At 35.5% G+C, this 25,882-nt stretch overlaps 1 protein-coding gene across 1 annotated transcript in view; it reads left to right on the top strand.

The window, feature by feature from the left end:
• RPAP2 (RNA polymerase II associated protein 2) overlaps window positions 1-25,882 on the top strand; it is an 86,902-nt gene that overhangs the window by 12,016 nt on the left and 49,004 nt on the right. Inside the window, exons 4-9 of the mRNA XM_008697712.2 lie at window positions 1,631-1,729; window positions 1,928-1,993; window positions 4,366-4,454; window positions 16,058-16,093; window positions 17,920-18,853; window positions 24,524-24,606. Coding sequence (XP_008695934.1) covers window positions 1,631-1,729; window positions 1,928-1,993; window positions 4,366-4,454; window positions 16,058-16,093; window positions 17,920-18,853; window positions 24,524-24,606 — 1,307 coding nt within the window. The remainder of the gene's footprint in view (window positions 1-1,630; window positions 1,730-1,927; window positions 1,994-4,365; window positions 4,455-16,057; window positions 16,094-17,919; window positions 18,854-24,523; window positions 24,607-25,882) is intronic.

The following is a 25,882-nucleotide window of genomic DNA, read 5'->3' as shown; positions in this document are numbered from 1 at the left end:
GGGATGTGCGCCCCACACCCGGCGTCCCTGCCCTCACTTCCAGGGCCGGTGCGTCTCTGTCCTTTGTGTTTCTAATGCCGCCAGCCGCCCCGCGTGCTCCCGGGTCTCCCGGTCTCAGTCTATGCCCGGTGAGCACACCGCGATTCCGGAGTTTCGGGAGAAGCCTGGTGGCGCGCACCCGGTTCAGGGTCTCAGTCTGCTGTTTCGCGGGTGCCGACCGCGAGTCCCCCTCGGGCTCCCCGTGCAGGTGGCCCACCAGCCGCCAGCCGCCCTACCGTGGGAGCTCCCGGTCTCAGTCTACAGATCCCGTGAGCACACCGGGATTCCGGTGTTCCCGGGAGATGCCTGGTGGTGCGCTGCTGTTCACGCGGCTCACCGGTCCAGTCCGGCTCTCGCGGGATCCTCTGTGGAGTCCGCCGCTCCCTGTGCAGGTGGCTGCCGCTCCCGGCGCCAGAAGCAGAGCGGCTCCCTCCCCCTTCCGTTTATCTTCCGATATCCGTGCACGGTTTACAGCTCCCCTCTTCGTACCTCAATACTCAGCGCTGGAGATGTTCATTTGTAGAGATCCAGATGCATCATCCTGCGTCTCAGGCTGATTCCGTGGTTATTTAGGCTGGTCTGGTACCTATCCAGCTCGACTCAGGGGACCGGCTGAAAAAGGGGTCCCCTACTCCTCCGCCATCTTAACTCCAGACTGCATTAAAATTTTGAATGGAAATTTCTATTATATCCTCATAATCCTTAAGAAAAAAAAGAAAAGGAAAATTAAAACTCAGAGCTTCCATTGCAAAAATAATTATTAGTGTGGCTCAGATTTTTCTAAACAAAAGGAATATAAATATGACAATATTTAAATTGATATAGGCTACATAAGAATCTGCATCCATGATGACACTAAAGACAGACAAACCAGAAATGCTTCATTTGAAACAAATACCTTATATCACTCTTAGTAAAAAGTATTTCAGTCCCTGGGAAAACAGAAAAACTTGTTCAAAAATGATATCAAAGTTAAGAGATAATTATGAGTTGAGATTTGAACATGAAGATATATCAAGGGGAAGTATTTGGTGTTAGACCTCCTCAGTCTCCTGTACAGTTTTCCAGAAGCTGGAAGATTTTGCACAAAAATTTGTCAGGAGTCACAATGACACCTTCGATATACTTCGTTTTTTTAAGCTAGTTCTTTAGAAACAGGTAAATTTTATTTTACATGGTTTATTTTTTGAATAATATATTTTTTAAATAAAATATACTTTTCAGTGTTTTGCTTTGGAATAGCAGTCATTGTAGCACCACTTCTTTCTCCTGCCTCAGAATTATTTCAAGACCTATATATCTACAAAGATATATAGTCTCTTTGCAGAAGTTTTTTCAGGTTGTTTGTTTTTTTAATAATAACTAACATTTTTGAGTATTTACTATGTGCCAAGTGCTTTTGTATGTGTATTTCCTTTATTTTCTCCTCTGATTCTAACATCATACCTTATTATTATTCCTTATTATTATAGGGAATCAGAGGACTTATTATTCCTACTTTTTTTCAGATGAGATCATTGAGTCTGAGAGAGCTGATAAATGAACTTGTCCAATAATCTAGCGGGGAAATGCCCCTCTCATTTCATTATAGGGGAAGTTCATCACACCTGCTCACTACAGCGATGTCGTGGATGAGCGTTCTATTATTAAACTCTGCGGTTATCCCTTATGTCAGAAGAAACTAGGAATTGTAAGTAATTATTTTTAATAGAAGCTTAAATTTTTTATAATTAGCAAATACTTTGTAGACAAGACAAGAAATGACACTGAGGTCATGAACTGATGACATGAGTTAGCCAGAGATATGATATTTAGATGGTTTAATCTTGTAACATAAAGTTTATGTTTATTACTTGCATTCTTCTTAAGCTATACTTTCTTTTTTTAGGTACCAAAACAGAAATATAAAATTTCTACCAAAACCAATAAAGTCTATGATATTACTGAAAGAAAGGTAAGTTTAAAGCTGTTCTCAATATGGCAGTTAATTTTTAATATACTAAATGGAATTCTAAAAAGAATTGTTTGAAAAGTTTGCTTTTTAGAAAGTAGCCACGTTAAAAGTTTATTTGAAAATATTTCATTGAAGGTGTTAGAAAAAACTGCTTATGTTTAATTAATACTTGAATGTTTAAAAATTAAAAGAGCACGGGCACCTCAGTGGCTCAGTCAATTAGGCATCCGGCTCCTGATTTCAGCTCAGGTCATGATCCTGGGATAGTGAGATCAAATCCCATATCAGGCTGAGCGTGGAGCCTGCTTGGGATTCTCTTTCTCTCTCTGCCCCTCCCCCATCCTGTTCATGCTCTCTGTCTTTCTCTAAAAATAAAATAAAATTTAAATAAAGTAAAAACTAAAAGTGCATACCAGCACAAATTCAAGCAAGTAAATCATGAAGCAGAATAGAGAGCCAGAAGCAGACTCACCACATATGTGGACACTTTATATGTGACAACAGAAATATTGTAGATCAGTGGAGAAAGTATGGATTTTTCAGTAAATAGTACTGGCACAAATAGTTATCCAAAGGGAAAAACTGAAAATTGATCCCTGTTTCAGTAAGATTTAAATTTAAAAGAGAAATACCTTTTCCAAGAGAATTTGGGAAGGTATCTTTATAAACTTGGAGAAAGAATTTCTTAAGTAAAATAGACAATTACAAACCATAGAGGAAAAATTGGTAAGTTTTTCTACATCAAAATTAAAAACATTTGCATATCAGAAGTTTCCAAAAAAGAGTGAAAAGATAAGCTATAAATCAGAAGGAGGTGTATTTACAGGTGTACATACAACTGACCACAGATTCATAACCAGGGAAAGACAGAAAACCTCGTCGAATTTTTTTTTTTTTTTTTTGAAAGAGTGAATCGGGGGTGTGGGGGGGAGAGGGAGAGAGAATCTCAGGCTGAGCATGGAGTCTGACACAGGGCTCCATCTCACAACCCCGAGACCATGACGTGAGCCAAAATCGAGAATCAGATGCTTAACTGGCTGAGCCACCCAGGTATCCCTAGAAAAATTTTATAGAAGGAATTTGATGAATATATTAAATGAATTAAATGAATATATTAAAAGGTATTCAGCATTATCAGTAATCAGGGAAATAGCAAATAAAAACACATTGATTTACATTGTCACAGCCCCCAAATTAGCAAAATTATAAAAATCTGACAATATTAGGCACTGTTTATACTACTGGTTAAGTATTAGGAACTCTTTATACTACTGGTTAAATAAAATTACGTCCTTTTTGAGAAATTGGTATTATCTAGTAAAGTCAAGTTCACACATTTTTTATGGCCAAGTCTTTCTATTCTTTGGTATATATTTTAAGGAATTTCTTGCCCATTTGTACAACTGTGTATGTATATGAATGTTCCTAGTTGGATTAACAAAATATGCTATATACATAGAATGGAATATTATTCATCCTTTTAAAGGAGGGAAATTCTGACACATGCTACAACATGAATGTACTTTAAGACATTATGTTCTTTGAGATATGCTAAGTGAAATAAGCCTGCACAAAAGGACAAATATTAAATGATTCTACCTATATGAGGTAGCTAGAGTAGTCGGATTCATAGTTACAAAAGTAGAATGGTGATTGTCTGAGGAGGCAGAAATGGGAAGTTGTTTGATGATATAGAGTTTCATTTTGCAAGATGAAAAGAGTTCCAGAGATGGATGGTGGTGATGGTTGTACTACAGTGAGAAGTTATTTAGTGCCACTGAACTATAACACTTAAAAATGGTCAAGATGCTAAATTTTGTGTATTTTACCACAATTTTTTTTAATTTTAAAAATTCTTAAAAAAAATGTTTATAGGCACATTGTAGTGGTAACCAAAAAGTTAGAAACAACTCAATTATTCTTAAACAATAAAGATAATATACTTACACAGTGAACTGTAATACCGAACATAAATATATAAGCTACATCTACATGAATCTGAAAAATACAGCATGGAACAAAAAACCCCAGAAAACATAGCAGTACAGTTACATTTAGACAAAGTTTAGATTAGGCAAACTGAATGATACCTTTTGTAGCTATGTGTGTATAGATAGCAAAACTAAAGGAAAGCAAGGGAATGAGGAATACGGAATTTATGATAGTGGTTACTTCTGGGAAATGTGGAAGGTGACACTATCTGGGACACACATGGAGAGCTTCAAAGGCATCATACGTTATTTCTTACCTTGGGTGGAGGATTCATGGATTTTCATTATTTTCCTTGAACTATATATTTATGTTTTCTGTACATAAGTTGTGTTGCACGATAAGAAAAAAATAATTCACTAATTTTAAAATGTTCCTTTCAGTGTTTTTGCAGCAATTTTTGTTACAAAGCATCTAAGTTCTTTGAAGCACAAATTCCTAAAACTCCAGTATGGGTTCGAGAAGAGGAAAGGTAATTTAAATCATTACATACACATTTGTTGATAAAAATCCAACTTTTGAGATACATAGAGAGTAGTCCCAGTTTTCTGTAGAATGTTATCATTGTGCACATTTTAATTGTAGGGAAATGGTTATATTTTAAGCATAGTTATTAAGGATTTTACACTTAAAATCAGAAAATTAATATAAATGTTGTTTCTTAGCTGTTTAGCTTTAATCACAAAACCTGAACTTTGCTTTCTGCTATGCCAATTATTTCTATTAATCCTATTAATATAATAATCTTAGAGTAAGAATGTTAAACTTTTCCAATAGATACTAGATCTTAGGATCCAACTGAACTGACTTTGTTGTTAGAAAACTATGGGGGGGGCGGGGCGCCTGGGTGGCGCAGTCGTTAAAGCGTCTGCCTTCGGCTCAGGGCGTGATCCTGGCGTACCGGGATCGAGTCCCACATCAGGCTCCTCTGCTATGAGCCTGCTTCTTCCTCTCCCACTCCCCCTGCTGTGTTCCCTCTCTCGCTGGCTGTCTCTCTCTGTCAAATAAATAAATAAAATCTTTAAAAAAAAATAAAAAAAAAAAAAAAGAAAACTATGGGGGCGCCTGGGTGGCTCAGTCATTAAGCGTCTGCCTTCGGCTCAGGGTGTGATCCCAGAGTCCTGGGATGGAGCCCTGCATCAGGCTCCCTGCTCCTCTGGGAGCCTGCTTCTTCCTCTCCCACTCTCCCTGCTTGTGTTCCCTCTCTCGCTGGCTGTCTCTCTCTGTCAAATGAATAAATAAAATCTTTAAAAAAAAAAAACCCAAAACTATGTACTAAAACCAAAAACCTATGTACTAAGGTTAAAAAGTTCAGGTTACTAATTCACTCAATCTTTATTAAAACTCAGTACAGTATTCTATAAATTTAAAGAAATCCAGTATAATTTTTAGCAAAAAAGTATATGAACATTCCTGGAGTTTTGCCTCATTTACAACATTTTAGTTGCTGAATTTGAGAAAATTTATTACTGAGAGGCAAATGCCATAATATAGAAAAGGTAACAAAAATTGTTATGTAATTGAACTGTATTGTCCAGTTTCAAACAGGGCTAAATGAAATAATGTCCCAAATAACTCATGTTTCATAGAGAATATTGCAACACAAGGCATGTGGTAAAAGTATCAATGCTAAATAAACTTAATGACATAAATGTAATGAGACCCAAGTTAACTAAAGATCTTTGCCTTAAAACAAAGCTTATTAAAGTCTTATCTGATACACAAGGTAATATGAAACCACTGTAGTTTGAACTAGCACCATTTGTACTGAGGGACAGTCCCTTTGTTGGCTGACACCTTTGCCTGCAGATCCAATGCATGTGGTTTAGAATATGTCAAGGGGCGCCTGGGTGGCTCAGTTGGCTAAGTGTCTGACTCTTGATTTTGGCTCAGGTCATGATCTCCGGGTTGTGAGATTGAGCGCCGTGTTGGGCTCTGCACTCAGCGTGGAGTCTGCTTAAGATTCTGTCTCTCCCTAACCGCCCCCCCACATCATTTGCACTTTCTCTCTAAAAAAAAAAAAGAATATCTAAAACACACCACCCTATGGCCTTTGTTAATTGAATTACACATAATGAAGACTAAATTGTTCACTATTCTACACTAGCCTTTTTTATTTGGATGATAAAGGATTGTTGCATTGTCCAAGGGGACTGGGGACCTAAGAGTACCTTCTTCACTATCACTTTTTTTTTCTTTCTTCACATTTCTTTCAGCAGAGCTGCTCATTGCCTCCTTAGTCTTACAACAGCTATACATATTCCGTTCCTCAGCTGTTATAACTAGTGTTTCCCAAAGTTATCCTTAACTTTGTTTCCAGTGTTATCTTCTCTACTTGTTAAATTTAGCCCATCCTCATATCTGCTGCAAAACCATTTACCAAACCAGCCTTTCTGTCATCTTTATATTCTTCAGATACTGTTATTGGTACTTCCTTCAGCTAACTTAAAACAATTCTTCCCTCTTTTTCCTAAAATCTTATTCTATGTTCAGAATGCCCACCTTTTCCCTGAATATGAAGCTCAGTCATTTTATATTTGTGGTTCTTGAAATTCTACTTTATGCCCTTCCCTACCTCACTAAAAAAGAAAGATGAAAATGGCCTTGGTTTCCCTAATCTAAACAAATCAATTTAATTTACATTCAATGTGTGTAGTACGTGCTTAGTATATGACAGGCTACCCACAACTGTACAAGCACGCACACACTTATGAAACCAAATCTGTGAGTTTAAATTGAAATGTTAATGGAATGCATAACGAGTACACGAACAAACAAATTTGTACTTATTCTAATGGGGACAAGCGTTGGGGAGCTTTCAAATGCTTTTGAACAGAATTTGATCTGACATTGGTGTACAAGATGAATTAAAGAATAAAAGATCATAATTAAAGAGCTGAAAGGCGCTTAGAGACAATTTAACCCAACATCTTTATCAAACGAGCTCAGAAAGATTAAATGTATTTCTTAAGCTAGAGATAGGTTCTGAATGCCAGGATTCCAGTTGATTGGAATTAACCAGTGAGTAATCTATAAATATATAATTGTCACAGTGTACATAGTGTAACTGTAGCCCTTATTTATGTATGATACTTGTCAGTATATAGCCATATTAGTAACTTTTATATTTGCATGCTCAGTGTTACCTTAATTTTTAAATTCTTATGGACAAGCTTGTGTCAGTTTATTTCATGAATCCACTAGATGTCACTGTGTCTTCAGAGAATGGTTGATATTTTTATGTGTTCTAATGATAAGAATTCTAGAATTGAGTGTTCTTTTCAAAAGCCTTTCTAGCTGTTACACCTGTAAGCTCTACAGAAATGTGATTTTTAAAGAAAGTCTGTTCGCAAATGGTATGGGGTATAACATTCAGAATCTATCTTCTTTTAAAGGGGAAAAATTGTTTCTTCTAGTATTTAGCATTTAGTATTTAATGCAGAGATATTTTTATTAGCTGAAAGTGTCATCATAATAAATTGCTTCATCATAATTAAATCATAATATAATTTTGTTTGTTTTATTAATAGTAATTATTAAATAATAATAAATTTTAAATTTTAAGAAAATAAGAGCAAATTTTAAAATCCACTCAAAGAATTAAGTATTTTATTGCAGTGACTTCCAAAGTTTTTAACGACCATGAGTATATTTTACATTATGATCCAATACATACATATAACTGAAACAAAGTTTTATGAAATGACTTTTATCCTTATAACACAAAAAGCCTCTGATATTTTCTATTCTGTTGCTTTTTAAAAATGCTAGTAGCAACCCACTTAATTGGTTGATTCTGATCCACAGTTTTAAGAGTACTGTTTTGTTGTGTCCAGCTTAGGTTTTTAGTTGTGTTACTGTCAGAAAGTCTGTTATCATCAACACTAAGCCTCAGTTTCCTCATTTGCAAAGTAGAAAGTTGCATTTAGTCTCTTAGTTCCCTTTAGTTCTAATGTTTTACAGTTCTGAGTCAGTCACTGCCACTGTAGTGAAAATTTGCTAGATAGGAAATATCTTTTATAAAAGTGATGAAAATTAAAATTATCAGCATAAGACTAGGGAAAGTTATACTATCTTTAGGGAAGTCTGTCTCATTTAAGAATTTAGAATAAAAGTTACTTAAATAATTTGAACTCTTCAATCTGTAAAGATGAAGGTTGATAAAAGATTGGATCAAAGTTTTTCAATTATGAAGAAAAACCAGGAATGTTTTATAACATGTCCAGAACAACTTGAAGTTGACATCTTCAGGGACACCATGATCTTGCACACTATTTGGAAGTAGAATATTGAATTTGACTCAATATAGTCTTTCTTACATTGCTGTAAAAGCTAATATAAATTTTTTCACCAGATACCAAAATACTAAAATCTGTAGTCTCTCTTAACATTTCTAAGGTATTATTTTATATCATAGAAAGCTCACTACCTCTTTGTATAGATAGATTTAAGATTTAAGAAAGATTTAGACAAATTCTTGAAGTCTAGCTCCGTGCTTCTGTTGAGGCTTTGGAGTCAGAAGGGGTCTTAGAGGTTTTCTACTCCTTCATTTTTATTATTAAGATATGAAAAAATATCTGGAGTATATCTTTAATGTCATGGAGAACAGCAGTGCTTCTTACAAAATGTCTCCTGATGCCGTGTCAGAGACAAAACACTGACCTAGATGGACTGGGTCATGACGCAGTATGATGCTTCTCATGTTGTGAGTTAGAAATTTTTCACCCACTTGGTGGCCAGAAACAGACCACATACACTTGTGTTCCTCTGAGACAGCGTGCTCATTTAGATAGTCATATAGTGGCACTTCGAAATCCTGTTTCGTTTGATTGTAGGCTCTGACAAGTCTTGGAAGTTTCTTTGTAACCTAAAAAATGAGGAGTTTAAACTGAGAAGGACAAATGTTGAGAATCAAATTATGGTTTAAAAGATAAAATTAGGGTGAATGGTTAATGCTGACAGAGCTAAAAGCGCCATCATGTGGCCCAGAGAAGGGGATTTTCACACATGCTTCTTGGCAATAAACAGTATAATCTCAGAGGTGCGGAAGCCAAAAACCTCTGCAGAACAACTTCTATAACCTCTTCCTGAACAGCCACTTCTGTTGCTTGGTATACAGAATAAAAACTTTCTGAAAGAGGTCTTAACATGTCTCAGATTATATTTGGAAAATTTCCACCATGGGGGAAACTGAAGCCTGCTGCTTCTGCTGGTTCATGTTTAATTATTAAACACATATTCTGACCGACTCAAACATACACATCTATATGCATACATTCACAGGTTTTTTGGCAGAAGTTATTTCTGATTTTAGATTTCTTTTGCTAAAGTTACAGTTAATCATCTAATTTGTACTTCAGTGAAAATAATGGGAAATGTTTATGAAGAACCAATTTGAACATATTCTTTAACATGATTATTTTTGTTTAAGTTAAGCTCATGTCAGTTAGATTGAGAATTATCTCTGGGACAACATAAGCTTTGAAGGGAATGGAAGGTACATAGAGCAAAGAGAGATGGCACTTTTAATAAAAGGCTTTTGAATTTCATCTAAGGATAAAAAGAAAGCAACATGACTTGGTGCCTCATTCTTTCTAAAACAGCTCATAGCAAAACAAACTGAAGTTTTATATTGAACCTTTCATTTAGTACCTCATTAAACTTAGATCGAATTTATTTTAGCGTTATGTATCATTCTCCATTTTATAGATTGGAAATCAGAGAGACTGTTAAGGTTACTCATCAAGTATCTAGAAACGATGTTCCACATAGTTCTCTTTACCTGAAATCAGAAAAATGAAACAAAGGAGAGGAAAATGGTAGCTTGTGAAGTATATTGAGTTCCTCTAGGAGAGGTTAAGCGAAGGTGGTACCCTCACAACTTTGTCTTTTTTCTGAGTTTGATTAGAGGCAGCATGTGGTAGAAAGAGCTGGGACTTTGAAAGACCCAAATTTGAATCCTAGGTTTACTAGTTAATTAGTTAACCTCTCAAAGCTTCAGATTCCTCATCTGTAAAAATAAAGTTGTAAGTTATGTGGGGATTAATGAAGTAATGTAAAAACCAGCTAGTGGAAAGTATGGGAAGATGAAAAGCCCTAGGTATGGATGGTGGTGAGAGTTATACAAAAGTAGGAATGTACTTAATGCCACTGAACTGTAACTAAAAATGGTTTAAATGGTAAATTTTGTGTAATGTGTATTATACCACAAAAAACCCCACCTACCATATGGTAGACAGTATATTCTGATTTTTCCCCTTGCCTTTAAGAGATTGAGTTTCTTTTAATTCTTAGTGTTTTTCCTCAAAAAAATGTCATTGTATTGCTGGATATTTCTCATAAAACTATCTTAAATTGTATTCATGATTTAGAATGTTTACATTTTGATTACCCCTTCATTCAGCCATACTTAGACCTATTCTTATACGGGGTATTCTGCCTCCAACATCTTGAAATAAGAGCTTCCCGTTTCTCACCACAGCCTCTATCTCATCTACAGCTATCACTCTTGAGTGTGCTTTGTGACCTCATTTTGACCTCCTGTCTCTACCTTAGCTCTGTTCCAGGGTGGCCAGACCCTTAACCTTCTACCATGTCTACCTTCCCAAGCTTCAGTCATCCTTTTTTTCTGTGCATGGGTTCTTTATTGGGTAAAGTTCTCACCCGCTTTAGATAAGCCATCTCATTTAGCACTTTAGTGCTTTAGATAAGCTGTCTCATTTCTTAGAACCTGTCTCAGTCCTTACAAGATCCCTGGGAAGTATTGTTACCCATTTCATGGATGATGGAACTGAGGCTCACAGAGGTTTAGTGACCCAGGAACACTTGGCTTATATATACACGTTTGAGATTTAAACCCCTCTCTGCCTGGTACCAAAGCTCTCTCTGCATTCCTCCAGCCCGGTTCCAGTTTATTCTGTGTAGTCTCAATTGTGTGCTCCCATGTTTTCTCTTTGTTTGTTACTGACTGATACATTCAGACCCTTCCTTCTCTTTGCAAACTTTGAACCCAAGCCCTAACTCATAGTAGATAATTTAACCTGCTTAAATGAAAGGGTTGAGCTCATTCAGCAGAATCTCTTTCAGCACTATTTTCTTATGCTCTCTCATTTCTCTTCCTCATTGCTAATACAGTACTTTCTGTATTCCTGATTCTTTTCTCACTGAAGCTTGCTTCATGATTTATTCCTATTTTCTTCCTCTTTGAAGCTCTCCTTTCATACTGATTATTTTTCTTCTACTTTAAAAAGGGGGGGGGGATCCTGAAAAATATCCATTAGATTTAGCATTTCCATGGTAATTAGTGATCTTAGCAAGAGCCATGTCAGTAGAGACACATGGGTGGCCTAGTCAGTTAAGCATCTGCCTTTGGCTTGAGTCATGATTCCAGGGTCCTGGGATCGAGTGCTGCATCGGGCTCCTTGCCCAGCGAGGAGCCTGCTCCTCCCTCTGCCTTCTCCCCCTGCCTTCTCCCCCTGCTTGTGCACACTCGCTGTCTCTCTCTCTGGCAAATAAAATAAGAGCCATGTCAGTAGAGTAATGGATACAGATTCCAGGAGGCACAGGGTTGATGGTTGAAGAGGAGATGTGGAATTGAAAACGAGCGCAGACTTTAAAGAAAGCTTAAAATGAAAAATGGGAGGGGGGGGCTGTATGATTGAAGGAAGGGTTTGTTTTTTAGATTTAAGTATGATAACATCCTAAAAGGAAAGAGAAAAAAGAGGTTTACAGAGTAAAGCCTCAGATCATAGGATTAGCTTTTATAATACAAACTGTATCAAATCTTTATAGACTCCACTGAATCCAAGGCTTTTTTTCATTCGCTCAACAAGAAGTTTTTATTTCTTCTCTAATTTCTTGTAGCGGCTCATGTATATTTCATCATACTTGCCACATACTCTCTTGAATTTCATGATGCAAAATGTAGTTAAGAGCTCTGCTGTCTTGGTTTGATTCCCGGCTTTACCATTTTACAGGCTATGTGACTTTGCACAAATTACTGATTCTTTCTGTACTCAAGTCTTTTTATCTGTAGCATGAGGATAACAGTAGGAACTACTCATTCTAGGAGGATTAACATTTGTAAAGCTCTTAGAACAGCCATTTTCCTCCTCCTAAATTGTAACATCCTTGCGTCTGCCTTCAGCTCAGGGTGTGGTCCCAGTGTTTTGGGATCGAGCCCCGAGTCAGGCTCCTCCACTGGGAGCCTGCTTCTTCCTCTCCCACTTCCCCTGCTTGTGTTCCCTCTCTCGCTGACTGTCTCTCTCTCTCTGTCAAATAAATAAATAAAATCTTTAAAAAAAAATAATCTGTTCTTTATATTAGTATACCCAGCATAATTCATACACACAATAGTTTATATATATATATATATTATATATTTTATATATAAAATAGAATTTTATATTTGAAGGAATGATGGAATATACTTTGCAGGTTAGCTATTGAATATAAGAATCCAATTGAGAATCACTGTCTACACATGCTTTCTTCCCTGTAGTGATACTCAGATCCCAGTGTCAGACAGTTGCAAGTTACTGAGCCTTGATAATTTTAGCCAAGAAGACTTGGGTGGGGATGTGGGATAGGAAAAATGAGAGAACTACAAGTGGAAGTGGGAGGATGTAGTCAACAGGCAATAAAACTCTCTGTTGTGAACGTTGGCATATTATTTTGGCCAAAAAAGCTCTTAATGGGAGTTATAAATATACCCTGGAGCAGTCAAGGCTAGTCACCATCCAAGTAGTGTCCTTTGCTTTGAGGAACACCAAACTGAGATAGCTTCTATGACTAGAGTTTTAGCGAGTGGGAAGAAGTAGGGTAAACAGGATAATTTGGGTGATTGGGAAAGGATATGCCTCAATTGGCTGAGGGACTAAGGAAGAAACAAAAATAGATTACATTTTTACTCTCAGGCAGCTCACTGCCCATTGCCTTATTTTGCCTTTCCTTCTAAATTTTTTTATTATTGGTCTTGGGGAATTCCTGAACTACAGGGGGAATACTCTAAAGCAGGGATGGCAAATACTGGTTTCATCCTATATGCCTGCTGGTGTGTGGTACTGAAAAGGTATTTAATGGGAAAGAATGCCTCAAATCAGTTAGCAGTGCCTCCCATAACTTAAGGAGAGGATTGGTAGGAGAGCCAATTCCCTGCAGTGCCTCTTATGCTTAAGACTGACCAAAGATGAATGGATTATCTAAATAATATTATATGGTTGATGTGTTTAATTATATAGAAAAATACTTGCAACTCTGACATTTTTTGATTGGCAGCCTTTCAGTGTCATAACTCAAATGACCTCTGGTTCCATCTATCCATTTAGCTTGACTTTTTTTAATTGAAAGTATTTTGCAATATGATGGCCTTCCTTGCGACCCTGTTTTGTCCTTTAAACAGGATTAATATTCAATGCCTTATCTTCTCTTTTGTGTACACCTAGTTTCTATGTTTACTTTTTTTTTTTTCCTATTAGAAGACTTTATTCTTTAGAGCAATCGTAGCTTCATAGCAAAAGGGAGAGGAAGGTACAGAGATCCCATATACCCCCTACCCCCATTCATGTATAGCCTCCCCCATTACCAGCATCCTCACCAAAATTGTGCATTTGTTTCCACTGATGGGCCTATATTGACACATCATTGTCACCCAAAGCCCATAGTTTACATTAGGGTTCACTCTAAGCCTTGTATATTCTGTGGCTTTGGACCAATATATAATGACTTGTATCTACCATTACAGTATCATACAGAGTAGTTTTATAGTCCTGAAAATCCTATGTGCTCCACTTACTCATCTCCCACCCTCCCCCATAACCCCTGATCTTTTTACTATCTCCCTAGTTTTATCTTTCCCAGAATGTTGGGATTATACAGTATGTAGCCTTTTCAGGCTGGCTTATTTCACTTAATAATACAAAATGCGTATTATTAGTTTATATATAGTTCTTGCGTATAGAAGAACTATAAGTTTCTTCCACATCTTTTCCGAGCTTGATGGTGGCTCATTTCTTATTAGTGCTTAATAGTATTCTATTCTCTGAATTTACTACAACTTATTTAACCATTCACCTACTGAGGGACATCTTGGCTCCTTTTAAATTTTGGCAGATATAAATAGAGCTGCAATAAACATCCATGTGTAGGCTTTTGTGTAGACATAAGTTTTCAACTCCTTTGGGTAAATACTGAGGAGCAAGAGTTCTGGATTGTATGGTTGAGTATGTTTAGTTTTGAAAGAAATCACCAAACTTATTTCAAAGTGACTGTACCATTTTGTATTCCCACCAGCAAGAATGAGAATTCTCTTGTTCCAAATGCTCACCACAATGTGGTGATGTCAGTGTTCTGGATTTTAGCTATTCTAGTAAGTGTGTAGTGATATCTCATTATTGTTTTAATTTGTATTTTGCTGATGGCATATGATGCATAGCATCTTTTCATATGCTTATTTTCCATCCTTATATCTTCTTTGGTGAGGTGTCTTTTAAGGTATTTGACTCATTTTTTTTTAGTTGTTTTCTTATTGTTGAGTTTTAACAGTTATTTCATATTTTGGATAATACTCTTTTGCAAATATTTTCTTCTAACCTGTGGTTTTTCTTTTTATTCTCTTAACAGTATCTTTCACAAAGTAAAAATTTTTAATTAAATGAAACCTGGCTTGTCAATTTTTTCTTTCATGAATTATGACTTCAGTGTCCTATGTAAAAAGTCATCTAGGTTTTCTTCTGTTATCTTGTAGGAATTTTATAGTTTTGTGTTTTATATTTAGGTCTATGATCCATTTTGAGTTAGTTTTTGTGAAGGGTGTCAGTCTTTGTCTTGATTCACTTTTTTGCATGTGAATACCCACTTGTTCATACCATTTGTTGAAAAGATGGTCTTTAACTTTTTATTGCTTTTGCTTCTTTGTGAAAGATCAATTGACTATAGTCATGTGGGTCTCTTCCTGGGTTCTCTGTTCTCTTCCAGTGATCTATTTGTCTTTTCTTTGGCCACTACCACACTATCTTGATTAGTGTAGCTTTGAAGTATGCTTGAAGTCAGGTAATGTCAGTCCTCCAACTTTGTTCTTCTCTTTCAATATAGTGTTAGCGCTTTGGGGTCTTTGGCCTTCCCCAAAACTTTAGACTCAATTTGTTGATACCCCCAAAATAACTTGCTGGGATTTTGATTGGAATTGCATTGAATCTGTAGATCAAGTTCAGAACTGACATCTTGACGATATTGAGTCTTTCTATTGATGAACATGGAATATCACACTCCTTTTTTTGTTGTTGTTCTTCTTTGTATATTTACTTTTATGTAATCTGTTTTGTAATCTTTAGAAGACACTTTTTCTGAGTCACTTGAGAAGTATTTTACAGAGTTTTCCTGTCCTCTTGGATTCACTTGCTGTTATATTTGTTCCTTTTTATATTGGCTTTCTAAGAGCTTTTTCTTCCGCCTTTTAAAAATCCATGATGCCGAGCCAAATGTGATTTCTGGTATTGCATAGCAAAGTTGTTCCTAGAATTAAATTAAGTCACATTATCTACATAGTTCATATCCATACTATAATACAACTGCTTTCTCAGAAATTAGAGCAAAACCTCTATTGACTATAAAAAGGAAATAGAAGCATTATAGTATATCATCTCTGCCTTCAAGGAGCTTGTAGTTTAGTTAAGAAACCACACTTAAATATATGAAAAATAAGACATGTAGGTAATAATTTTAGTATTAAGTCATAGAGGAGTACCTGATTAATATGTATTAATTGAATGGATAATACTGACTAGAATTTACAGAAGGAAGTGATTTACTTTAGTCAGGTTATTCAGGGAAGACTTTATTGGGCTCATGGAAATTGAACTTACTCCTAAAGTGTGAATAAATTTTGGAAAAGACAGATTAATCCAGATTTCTTACAGATGAGTTTCACAATACTTTGTCCTTCAATTTTTTCTTTAAAAACTTTAAATGAACTATTTCCTTTTAGTTATAGTTTCTATCCAATGTAGTTATAACAAACACTCGAAAATGTTTGACATATCAGTTGCCTTCAGTTTTCTATTGCTTGTTTTGTCACAGACATCCTGATTTTCAGCTGCTACAGGAAGGACAAAGGTATGGTTGAATCAGTATTACTTACCTTCTATATATTCATGTTAATAGAAACATTAAGAGTAAACCAGGTGGTATGAGCTCTTGGACTTCCTGTGTTGATGCATTATGTAAGTGCCCATTTTAGCCCACACAAAGAGATATTTGCCTTGTACAGCTTTTTCTTTTGTGATAGTAAGATGATGTGTTTGATCTGTATGATTTATTGTACAGCTGTTCCTACTGAGGAAATCTAATTGAACCTGTTGAAATATGACACAAACACAACTTCCATCTGAGATACTGTGCTTCTTTGTCAAGTGGATTATACCAATTACATTTGTTGAAAGGTTTTTATTATTTTATAGGATTTCAAAACTTCATATATCATTTATTATTTGGAAGAGGGTCTAAAGCATTAATGGAAATTCCAAGTTGTGATATTTTCTAAACTCTCCTTGTGGTGTTGTTTGCCCAACTATAACCATCTCTCAAAACACATTTTTTATAAAATCTTTTATCAGGATAAATTTTCCTGGTTATTAGTTGCTATCTTAGCACATGGAATTGAGCACATGTGAGAGATACTTATTGATAAGTATTTTTAATTTATGGCTTTAAAGTAATATAGAAAAATATAATTAACTTAAAATTCTCAGAGAAAGGATGGAACATACAAAAGTGAAATTATTCTTATTTTTTTTGAAATTATGCTTACTTCCGATACAGGAAACAGTCCCATGGCTATATAGGCTAGATTCTAACTAAAAAAAATGATTTCTAATACTGAATAAACTTATACCTTTTCTTTATTCCCATCGACAACCTTACTTTCAACTCTGTTTTTCTTTTTCCTTTTTTTATACTTCTACCTAGTATGCTTTTTTTTTATTACTATTGCATTATTTTATTTCATTTTATTCTTTAATCATTTAAAAAATTAATATCCCCTTAAGGGACCAATTTTATTAGGTTTACAGAAAAATTGCCTGAAAAGTAGAAAGTTCTTATACTCTCTCACCACCCCCTGCCCCCAGTTGACCCAGAATCCTTATCCTAATCTTTTAAAGTTTTGATATGTGCATTTGCTTGAAAGTAGCTGCTTATCTATCATTGCATATCTCAAGTTTGTATAGACACAGCTACTCTTTTCCTACTTCTTTTTCTTTCACAATTCTTAATCTTTTTAAAGCCTAATTGAAAATTGAAGGAACATAGTCAAAGGGAAAACTATTTTTTATTGTTAGCATTCTGTTGTAACTCTGGGTTTTCAAATATATCTTTCTTCAGTAAACCAACTTTATTTTCTGCTATGACTTTCTTGTGTTTTTTATTCTATCTATGGAATTGTCTGTATAACTATCAACCAGAATTGGAAAATGGTTAAACATGTCTTTTTATCCTTTTATCTTTCAAAACCTAAGCAGAGTTCTGTAATACATATTTTTGACAAAGCAAGAGTGAATTTTTCAAAAGAAAACCTTTTTTAAAAAAGGATATATGAAATAGTCACAGAAATACAACAGGCAAAAATCAAAATTGATTACAATAGAATTATCAAAGCTTTTTTTTCTTTTTGCTGTACTGTTGTAACACTCTTTAAATAATGGGGGAAAAGACAGAAAGAAAATGGTAGAATTATATCAAATAAGATGTAGAGAAATCATAGATTTATAGTAGTCTTTGGAAATGTGTGTATGTGTGTGCGTATACATACATACATATATATATATATATATATATGGCTTTGCCTAGGGAGTACAGATTTTTACCTTGAAAGTTACAAAATATAAATGCTATGGGACATTTTGCTTTTCCATTATAGTTATTTTGTTTCTTTCCTTCTACAGTGGCCATTCTGGAAAGGAAGTACAGTTATGCACTAAGGCCATTAAAACATCAGATATTGACAATCCTGGCCATTTTGAGAAGCATTATGAATCTAGTTCTTCTAGCTCTCATAGTGATAGCAGCAGTGATAATGAGCAAGACTTTGTTTCCTCCATTCTACCAGGAAACAGACCAAATGCAACGGGTATAAGTCCACAGCTGCACAAAAAACGCATAATGAAAAAGAAAGCTGGTCAGAAAGCTAACTCCAAACATGAAGACAAGGAACAGACAGTAATAGATGTCACTGAACAGCTAGGCAATTGCAGATTAGATAGTCATGAGAAAGCTGCTGCTGGTGAACTTCCTTTACAGAAATTGAGTACTCAGATTTCTTCAAATAGTCCTTTGCAAGAAAAATTAGAAGCTACAGAAAATTCTGAAAATAAATACAGTAGTTCAAAAATAACTTTAGTAGGCATAAGTAAGAAAAGTGCTGAGCATTTTAAGAGAAAATTTGCCAAATCAAACCAAGTTTCTAGGTCAGCCTCTAGTCCGGTGCAGATGTGTCCTGAAGTTGCAAAGGCAAACTTACTTAAAATCCTGAAGGAGACTTTGAATGAATGGAAGACAGAAGAAACTTTGAGGTTTTTGTATGGCCAGAATTATGCTTCTCTATGTCTGAAACTGTCTTCAGCCCCTCTGGTTAAAGAAGAAGAACTTGATGAAGATGACATACACTCTGACCCAGATAGACATTTCCCTGCCTTGCAGGAATCTCAGAACAGCTTGGATGAGTCTTTACCTTTTAGGGCCTCAGATACAGCCATTGAACCACTGCCAAGTTATGAGAACTTGAAAAAAGAAACTGAAACATTAAATCTGAGGATAAGGGAGTTTTATAGAGGACGATATGTTTTGAGTGAAGAAACCAAATCTCAAGACTCCGAAGAGGTATGTCTTAATGATGATAAGTTTTCTATGCTGCTAGCATATGGGGTACTCACCATAACAAATCTTGAAACAGGAGTAATATTAAAGAGATAATTGTTAAATTTTCAGAAGGTTTGTTTAGTTGATCAGTTTTTTGGTTTAAAATCCCATTTCCAGGGGCATCTGGGTGGCTCAGTCTGTTAAGTGTCTGCCTTCGGCTCAGGTCGTGATCCCAGGGTTGTGGGATCAAGCCCCACAACTGGCTCCCTGCTCAGTGGGGAATCTGCTTGAGATCTTTCTCTCCCTTTCCCTTCCCCACTTCCCCAACCCCCCCGCCCCCCGGCCACTCGTGTGGGCGCACTCTCTCTCTCATAAATAAAATCTTTTTTTAAAATTGCCATCTCCAGTATTGGCATTACAGTTTTCCGAATAAGTTGAGATTTGCCCCCAGAAGATTTCATAAATGTAGCCTAGACTTGTAGGATAAAGTTTTCTTTAAAACCTAGTTCTTTGTATAATATGTAGACTCTCTGAAGAGGGTTTTTTATTTCCTGCCAACAAATATTCTTTGTATTCTTTTAGTCTTTCAAATTTCTGCATGTGTATCTTTGTATTTTATTTCCAGTGGGACTGTATACTGTGGAGTACACTTACTAGTTGAATGGTAAAATATTTGTATAGTATTTGGCAAGCATGCCTGTTTAAAATAATATCAATGAAAATAATATAGTAAAGGAGACTTACTGGGAAATAATGGACATAAGAGAAAATGGAAGGAGCACATCAGACCTAGATTTTAATATCTGCTGTCTCATTTTCTAGCTGTATAAAAAGTTGGTTTCTTGAGTCTGAGTGTTCATCTGTAAATGGGACTATAAATAGCTTTCCTAGCTCAGTTGTTAAGAATTTTTTTTTTTAAGATTTTATTTATTTATTTGACAGAGAGAGACAGCCAGCGAGAGAGGGAGCACAAGCTGGGGGAGTGGGAGAGGAAGAAGCAGGCTCCCAGCAGAGGACCCTGACATGGGGCTCGATCCCAGTACCCCGGGATCACGCTCCGAGCCGAAGGCAGACACTTAATGACTGCACCACCCAGGCGCCCCAGTTGTTAAGAATTTTAAAAATAATGTATGTAAAGCATTTATCACAGTGCCTGACATACAGTTGGTACTCAGTAAATAGTAATTATCTGTAGAGATTAAATGTATATTGCTGAGATTAAGGAAGAGAGGTTCTTTCAGTATTTCTCTTGCCCATTTTTGTTTTGTTGTATAGCTTGAGAAATGAAGTTATTTGGCCTGAAGAGGAGTAGGGCAATAACCTTGTTTTTCTGACAAAACTTTGTTATTAAAGATTTCTGGGGGCGCCTGGGTGGCACAGCGGTTAAGCATCTGCCTTCGGCTCAGGGCGTGATCCCGGCGTTATGGGATCGGGCCCCACATCAGGCTCCTCCGCTATGAGCCTGCTTCTTCCTCTCCCGCTCCCCCTGCTTGTGTTCCCTCTCTCGCTGGCTGTCTCTATCTCTGTCGAATAAATAAATAAAATCTTTAAAAAAAAAATAAATAAAGATTTCTGAGTAAATGTGGCTCTAAATTTAAGAACACATTTGGAGATTTAGAAAGAGAGTGAAAGTGGAAATACTGTAAAAATTTAGAAATTTCTTGTATTTCTAGGCAATGCTCCCTAGCCCAGTACTATATTTTAAATCACTTCAGTTGTATTATTATACAGTATTCATGTTTTATAGTAAGCTTGGAGAAACCTTGATCTCTGTTGCTCAGCTGCATAAAACTACATTAATATATCATTTGTTTTATCATTTTTGTGCTATAAGCTTTAAACAAGAAAAATTACTTAAAGAAAATTAATTGACTGTTCCTTTGTTGCATAACATTTTAAAACTTTTTCATTGAAGTATAATGTAGATAGTAAATGTACAACTCACTGAATTATCACAAAAGAATACAGCCTTGTAATGATTACCCAGGCCAAGAAATTTGAGTAAAACAAATTGTCTCCTCCTAATTATTACCTCTTTCCAAAATGAATAGCTATTATAATAACATGGAATAGTTTTGCCAATTTTGAACTAGTAAATTCACATAGTATATATTTTTTGGTTTCCTGTTTATTTCATGCAGCTTTATGTTCATGAGTCATTTGTGGTGTTCCTCGTGGCTATAGTTCATTCTTTCATTGCTGCATAGTATTTCATAGAAATATGCCACAATTCATATTAATGAGCATTTAGGCTTTTCCAGTTTAGGGCTGTAGTGTTACAAACTTTCTTGTCTATGTCTCTTTTCTAAGGTACGTGTATTTCTGTTGGGTGTGTATCTAGGACTGGAATTTTTGGGTCACGATGTATGTGTATATGCAGCTAATACTGGATGATGCCAGTTTTCCAAAATGGTTTTCCTGGTTTTTATTCCACTATGACTATATGAGAATTTCCATGACTCCACATTCTTGACCGGTACTTGACATTGTTACTTTTCACCATTTCAGTGGTATTGTTTTTGGTTGTAATACACTTCTCTAATGATTAACGAGTTGAGCACAGTTTCATTTGCCTTTTGACCATTTGGAATGTCACTTTAAGTGTCTTTTCAAGTCTTTTCCCCAATTTATCTGTTGGAATATCTAGGTTTTTTTTTTCTTACTGATTTTGTAGGACCTCTTTATTCAGGATGCAAACACATTTTTAGTTGTGTGTTTTGCAAATATCATCTTCCACTCTGAGACTTGCCTTTTCACTCTCATTAATGATCTCTTGGGTCCAGTTTATTAATTGTTCCCTTTAGTGACTTTAGAAATCTTTGTTTAGCCCAGGTTATTTCATCTTCTAGATTGTTTTTCCTTTCATATTTAGATCTGCAATTCACCTGGAATTGATTTTTATGATGAGGAGTATGGGTCAGATTTCATTATTTTCCTTTGGGGAAATGTGTGCATATTAAAGTTTGGGAAATAGTGTTGATTGGGGGAGGGCGGGGAGAGGTGTTGCTCATTCTGTTAGTTACTGAGAGAGGTGGGAGAGGTAGGTCAAAAGTCTGTCACCATAATTATGGATTGATTATTTCTACTTTCGGTTTAGTGAATTTTACTTTTAGTTTTTTGAGACGATGTTATATGGTGTTAAAAAAAAAAGATTGTTATGTCTTCCTAGTAAATTGAACCTCAATATTATGGACTGGCCTTTTTCTACATTGATAATTTTTTTTTCTTAGTCTGTTTTGCCAGCATTAGCGTTCTTTTATTAGTATTTTCAGGACTCTTTATACTTAGACTGTTAATTGTTTTTATGTGGAGAATTTAGTCTGTTTACAGTCAATGTCATAATTGATATATTTGGGTTTAATTGTGCCATCTCACTCATTGCTTTCTGCCTCTCCCATCTGTTCTGTGTTCCTCTTTCTCTCCTTTCTTGCTTTCTTTGAATTAAATATTATTATTTCATTGTTTACCCTCTATTGGCTTGTTTTTTATACTTTATTTTACTAATCAGAAGTAGTTACTCTAAAGATTAAAACCTGAATTAACTGAATTATTATAAAAGTCCAATATAAGTTAATTTTTTTGCTTCTTAGACAGTACCTTAGAAATTTTAATTCCATTTACCCTCTCTGTGCTTATGTGCTCTTGTTGTCTATTTTTATTCTCTCTCTGTTTTAAATCCTGTAAGATGATTTATAGTCAGTATTCAGTTGGAGCTATCCACTTAATTACTTTTCCATTGTTTTTCATTTCTTCCTGCATCTCCATTCTTCTATCTGGGATCATTTGCCTTGGACCTAAAGAATATCCTTTATTTTGATTAGTGCAGTTTGCTAATGATGAATTTCCTCAGTTTTTATCAGAAAGTTCTTTATTTTACTTTCACTTTTGAAAGATATTTTTCTGGGTATTCAATTCTGGATTAGCATTTACTTTTTTTTCAGTCCATTGGAAGTATTTCCTTGTCTTTGGGCTTCCATTTATTTCTCTTTTATATAGCTACTTCTTTGAAAATACTGTTTTTCTTCCACTAGCCATTGTTTTTTAATGTTTTTTTATTATGTTAGTCACCATACAGTACATCCCTGGTTTCTGATGTAAAGTTCGATGATTCATTAATTGCGTGTACCATGCAATACATGTCCTCCTTACTACCCATCACCAGTCTATCCCATTTCCCCACCCCCCTCCCCTCTGAAGCCCTCAGTTTGTTTCCACTAGCCATTTTTAAGACATTTTTTGTCTTTGCCGACCATCAGTTTTAGAATGCTTTGCTTAGGTGTGATTATAATTGTATTTGTTCTTTTGGCGTTGTAATACTTGAATCTTGATTTGGTTTCTTTCATCAGTATTGGAATATTCCCAGTTATTACCTTTATAGATAACTGCTTTTGTCTCATTCTTCCTTTCCTCTCTGGTACTCCAGTTACAGACATCTTAGTCTTTTGCATTGTGTCTCATACTCTTTTATGTTTTGCATTATGTGTGTGTGTGGGAGGAGGGTGTGGGAGGAGGGTGGGTGCTTTATTCTGAGTATTTTCCAAATCAGTATTCTCTCTTCGGTCATTTTTTACTATATTATTAAATATATCCATTGAGTTCTCACTTTTGAATACTATATTTTTCAGTTTGAGAATTTTCATTTGGTTCTTTTATATAGTTTCCAGTTCTCTGCAGAAATTTTTAGTCTTGTCATTTTTTTTTAATATATCAACATAGGTATTTTAAATAAAGTTGATAACTTCATTATCTGGATTCCCTGGGGGCTCTTTTCTATGGGGTAATGTTTGAGATTTTGACCATATTGTCTTGTTTTCTTATTGTTTTATTATATGGCAAACATTGTATATTAAAAATTACAGGTAACTTGAGACCCAAGCTGATGTTATCTTCCTCTAAAACAGGTTATGTTTGCTTCAGGCAGATGATTTGTAGCAGTTCTAAATCACTTAATTCAATCAGGGATTAAGATGATTTGAAGCTGGACTTCAGTACCTCCCTGTAAGAGCCAGTCCGTTTCCTATTCATTCATAGTCCTAGCCTTCTAAATCAGGTTTGGAGGGGAGGGTTGCCAGTACCTCTTTCTTCTTGGCATTCCCCAAGCTTTAATGCTTATTAGAAAAACAATGCTGGTTCTCAGTATCTGAATTGCTTCTTCTGGAATTAGTCACTGCCGTCTCTGGAATTACCTTCTGTAGAATCTCTGGCCTTAATTCTTTACTGCCTTGTTAGGTCTCTGATGTTTTCAAACAAATGTGGGTATTTTCCCAGTGTTTTTTCAGTTCTCAGCAGGAGGGATGGTTAGAATTATTTTGTCTGCCATTTCTAGAAGTGGAATTCCCCATAATACATATATAGTATTTGCTAATTTTAAAGCTTTAATCTCCAACATTTGTATAGCATTTAGTAGTTTACAGAGTTCTTTTGTGTACATTTTCTTATTCGATAAAGAAGGTATTAGGATCCCTTTATGCAGATGAGAGAAAATTCTCAAAAGCAGGCATGTGACTCAAGTTCACATCAGCCCAGTAACTGAACCAGTGCTCAAATCTAAATCTTCTAATAATTCTCAAGTCTAGTTTTTATTCTACCATACCCTAGGTGTGAACTTTTGTGTTTTAATGTTTATTGTTCTTATCAAAGAAGAATGTAAATTTATGGTTTTGCTTTGTTTTGTTTAAAAATGTGATTCAGCATGATCCCACCTTTCCACTGGTAGATTCAAGTTCTCAGAACCAGATTAGAAAACGCATCGTACTTGAAAAGTTGAGTAAAGTGTAAGTATGTAATTGTCATTCCACTTTACAATATTTAAAATTAACTTGGTACTTGTGGGTTCATAATTTATATTAATTCTAACCCTTGAATTTTGAACGGTTTGAAAAATAATGTGAAAAGTTTACATGGATGTCTTTACCTGAGAAATAGAGATTTTTAAGATATCCTGCCGAGGAAATACTGAAATTAAGTTTTGTGTAGAAGACACAGAAGCACATAATAAAGAGGAAGGTTGAGATTATGGCAGTAGAAAACTAAACTGTGTCACTTCCACTTAATAGTCCAGTGAAGTCAGGGAAAAAAATACCAAAGCTGGACCATTTAAATACTGATTTGTGGTATACGTGTCACATCAGTTTCACATGTGAATGAAACTTTATGACGTTTTAACGGTCTGTTAACTCACTCTGCATACATATTTATAGAACCATTTCACACTCAGCAACTTAAGAGTTTTTGTTCAAGTCAACTTTGCACTTTAGTTTTAAACTTCCCGTGGTGGAAATTATTTTTCTTGTAATTAGCTCAGTCATAAATGACATTTAAAAATTGTAATCTTGGTTTGTCTTTCAAAAGAAGTTTGAAAATCTTTTTTTCAGAGGTGTGAGGGCTGTCTTTGAACTTTTCAATCTCTATTTTCTTCAGCAGAAAAAATGTAAAGGTATTATCAGTCATTGTTTAAGGTCTGCGTATGGATTAGGGGCACCTGGCTGGCTCTGTGGGTGGACCGTGCAACTCTTGATCCCACTCAGGGTTGTGAGTTCGAGCCCCATGTTGAGTGTAGAGATTACTTTAAAATCGGAAAGAAAGAAAGGAAGGAAGGAAGGAAGGAAGGAAGGAAGGAAGGAAGGAAGGAAGGAAGGAAGAGCATATGTAGTAGTCTTAATTTTGTAGTAGTTGAATGATAAGAAAAACATATCTCCTGGGAGCCTTAATATTTTGAGCAGCCTACTCCTCGAAGTTTTCCATTTTAAATAACTTCACTATTTATTGAGTTCCTCTTATATTAAGCTCCTCACAGATAATAAATCTGTTATTAGTTTTGCCTTTTATATGGTCCTCATACTTAGAAATTTGTTTCTGTTTGATATTAGGTTAGAAAACAGTAAAAGTCACCGTGTGTCTGATTCATAGGACAAGAAGGTATCAATCCTTGGCTATGGTTACATGGGTTTTGAAAGTTAGGTTGGATTATTGATACCTGTATGTAATCAGTAGATAGGGATTTATCTGAAAGTAGTTTTCTAGACTTTTTTAGCTAATGAAAGTACCCAG

This window comes from Ursus maritimus, unplaced genomic scaffold (genome assembly GCF_017311325.1).
Source record: "Ursus maritimus isolate PB19 unplaced genomic scaffold, ASM1731132v1 scaffold_12, whole genome shotgun sequence".
Lineage (NCBI taxonomy): Eukaryota > Metazoa > Chordata > Mammalia > Carnivora > Ursidae > Ursus > Ursus maritimus.
The sequence above is the reverse complement of the archived record's forward strand: the minus strand, read 5'-3'. Positions and strand labels throughout refer to the sequence as shown.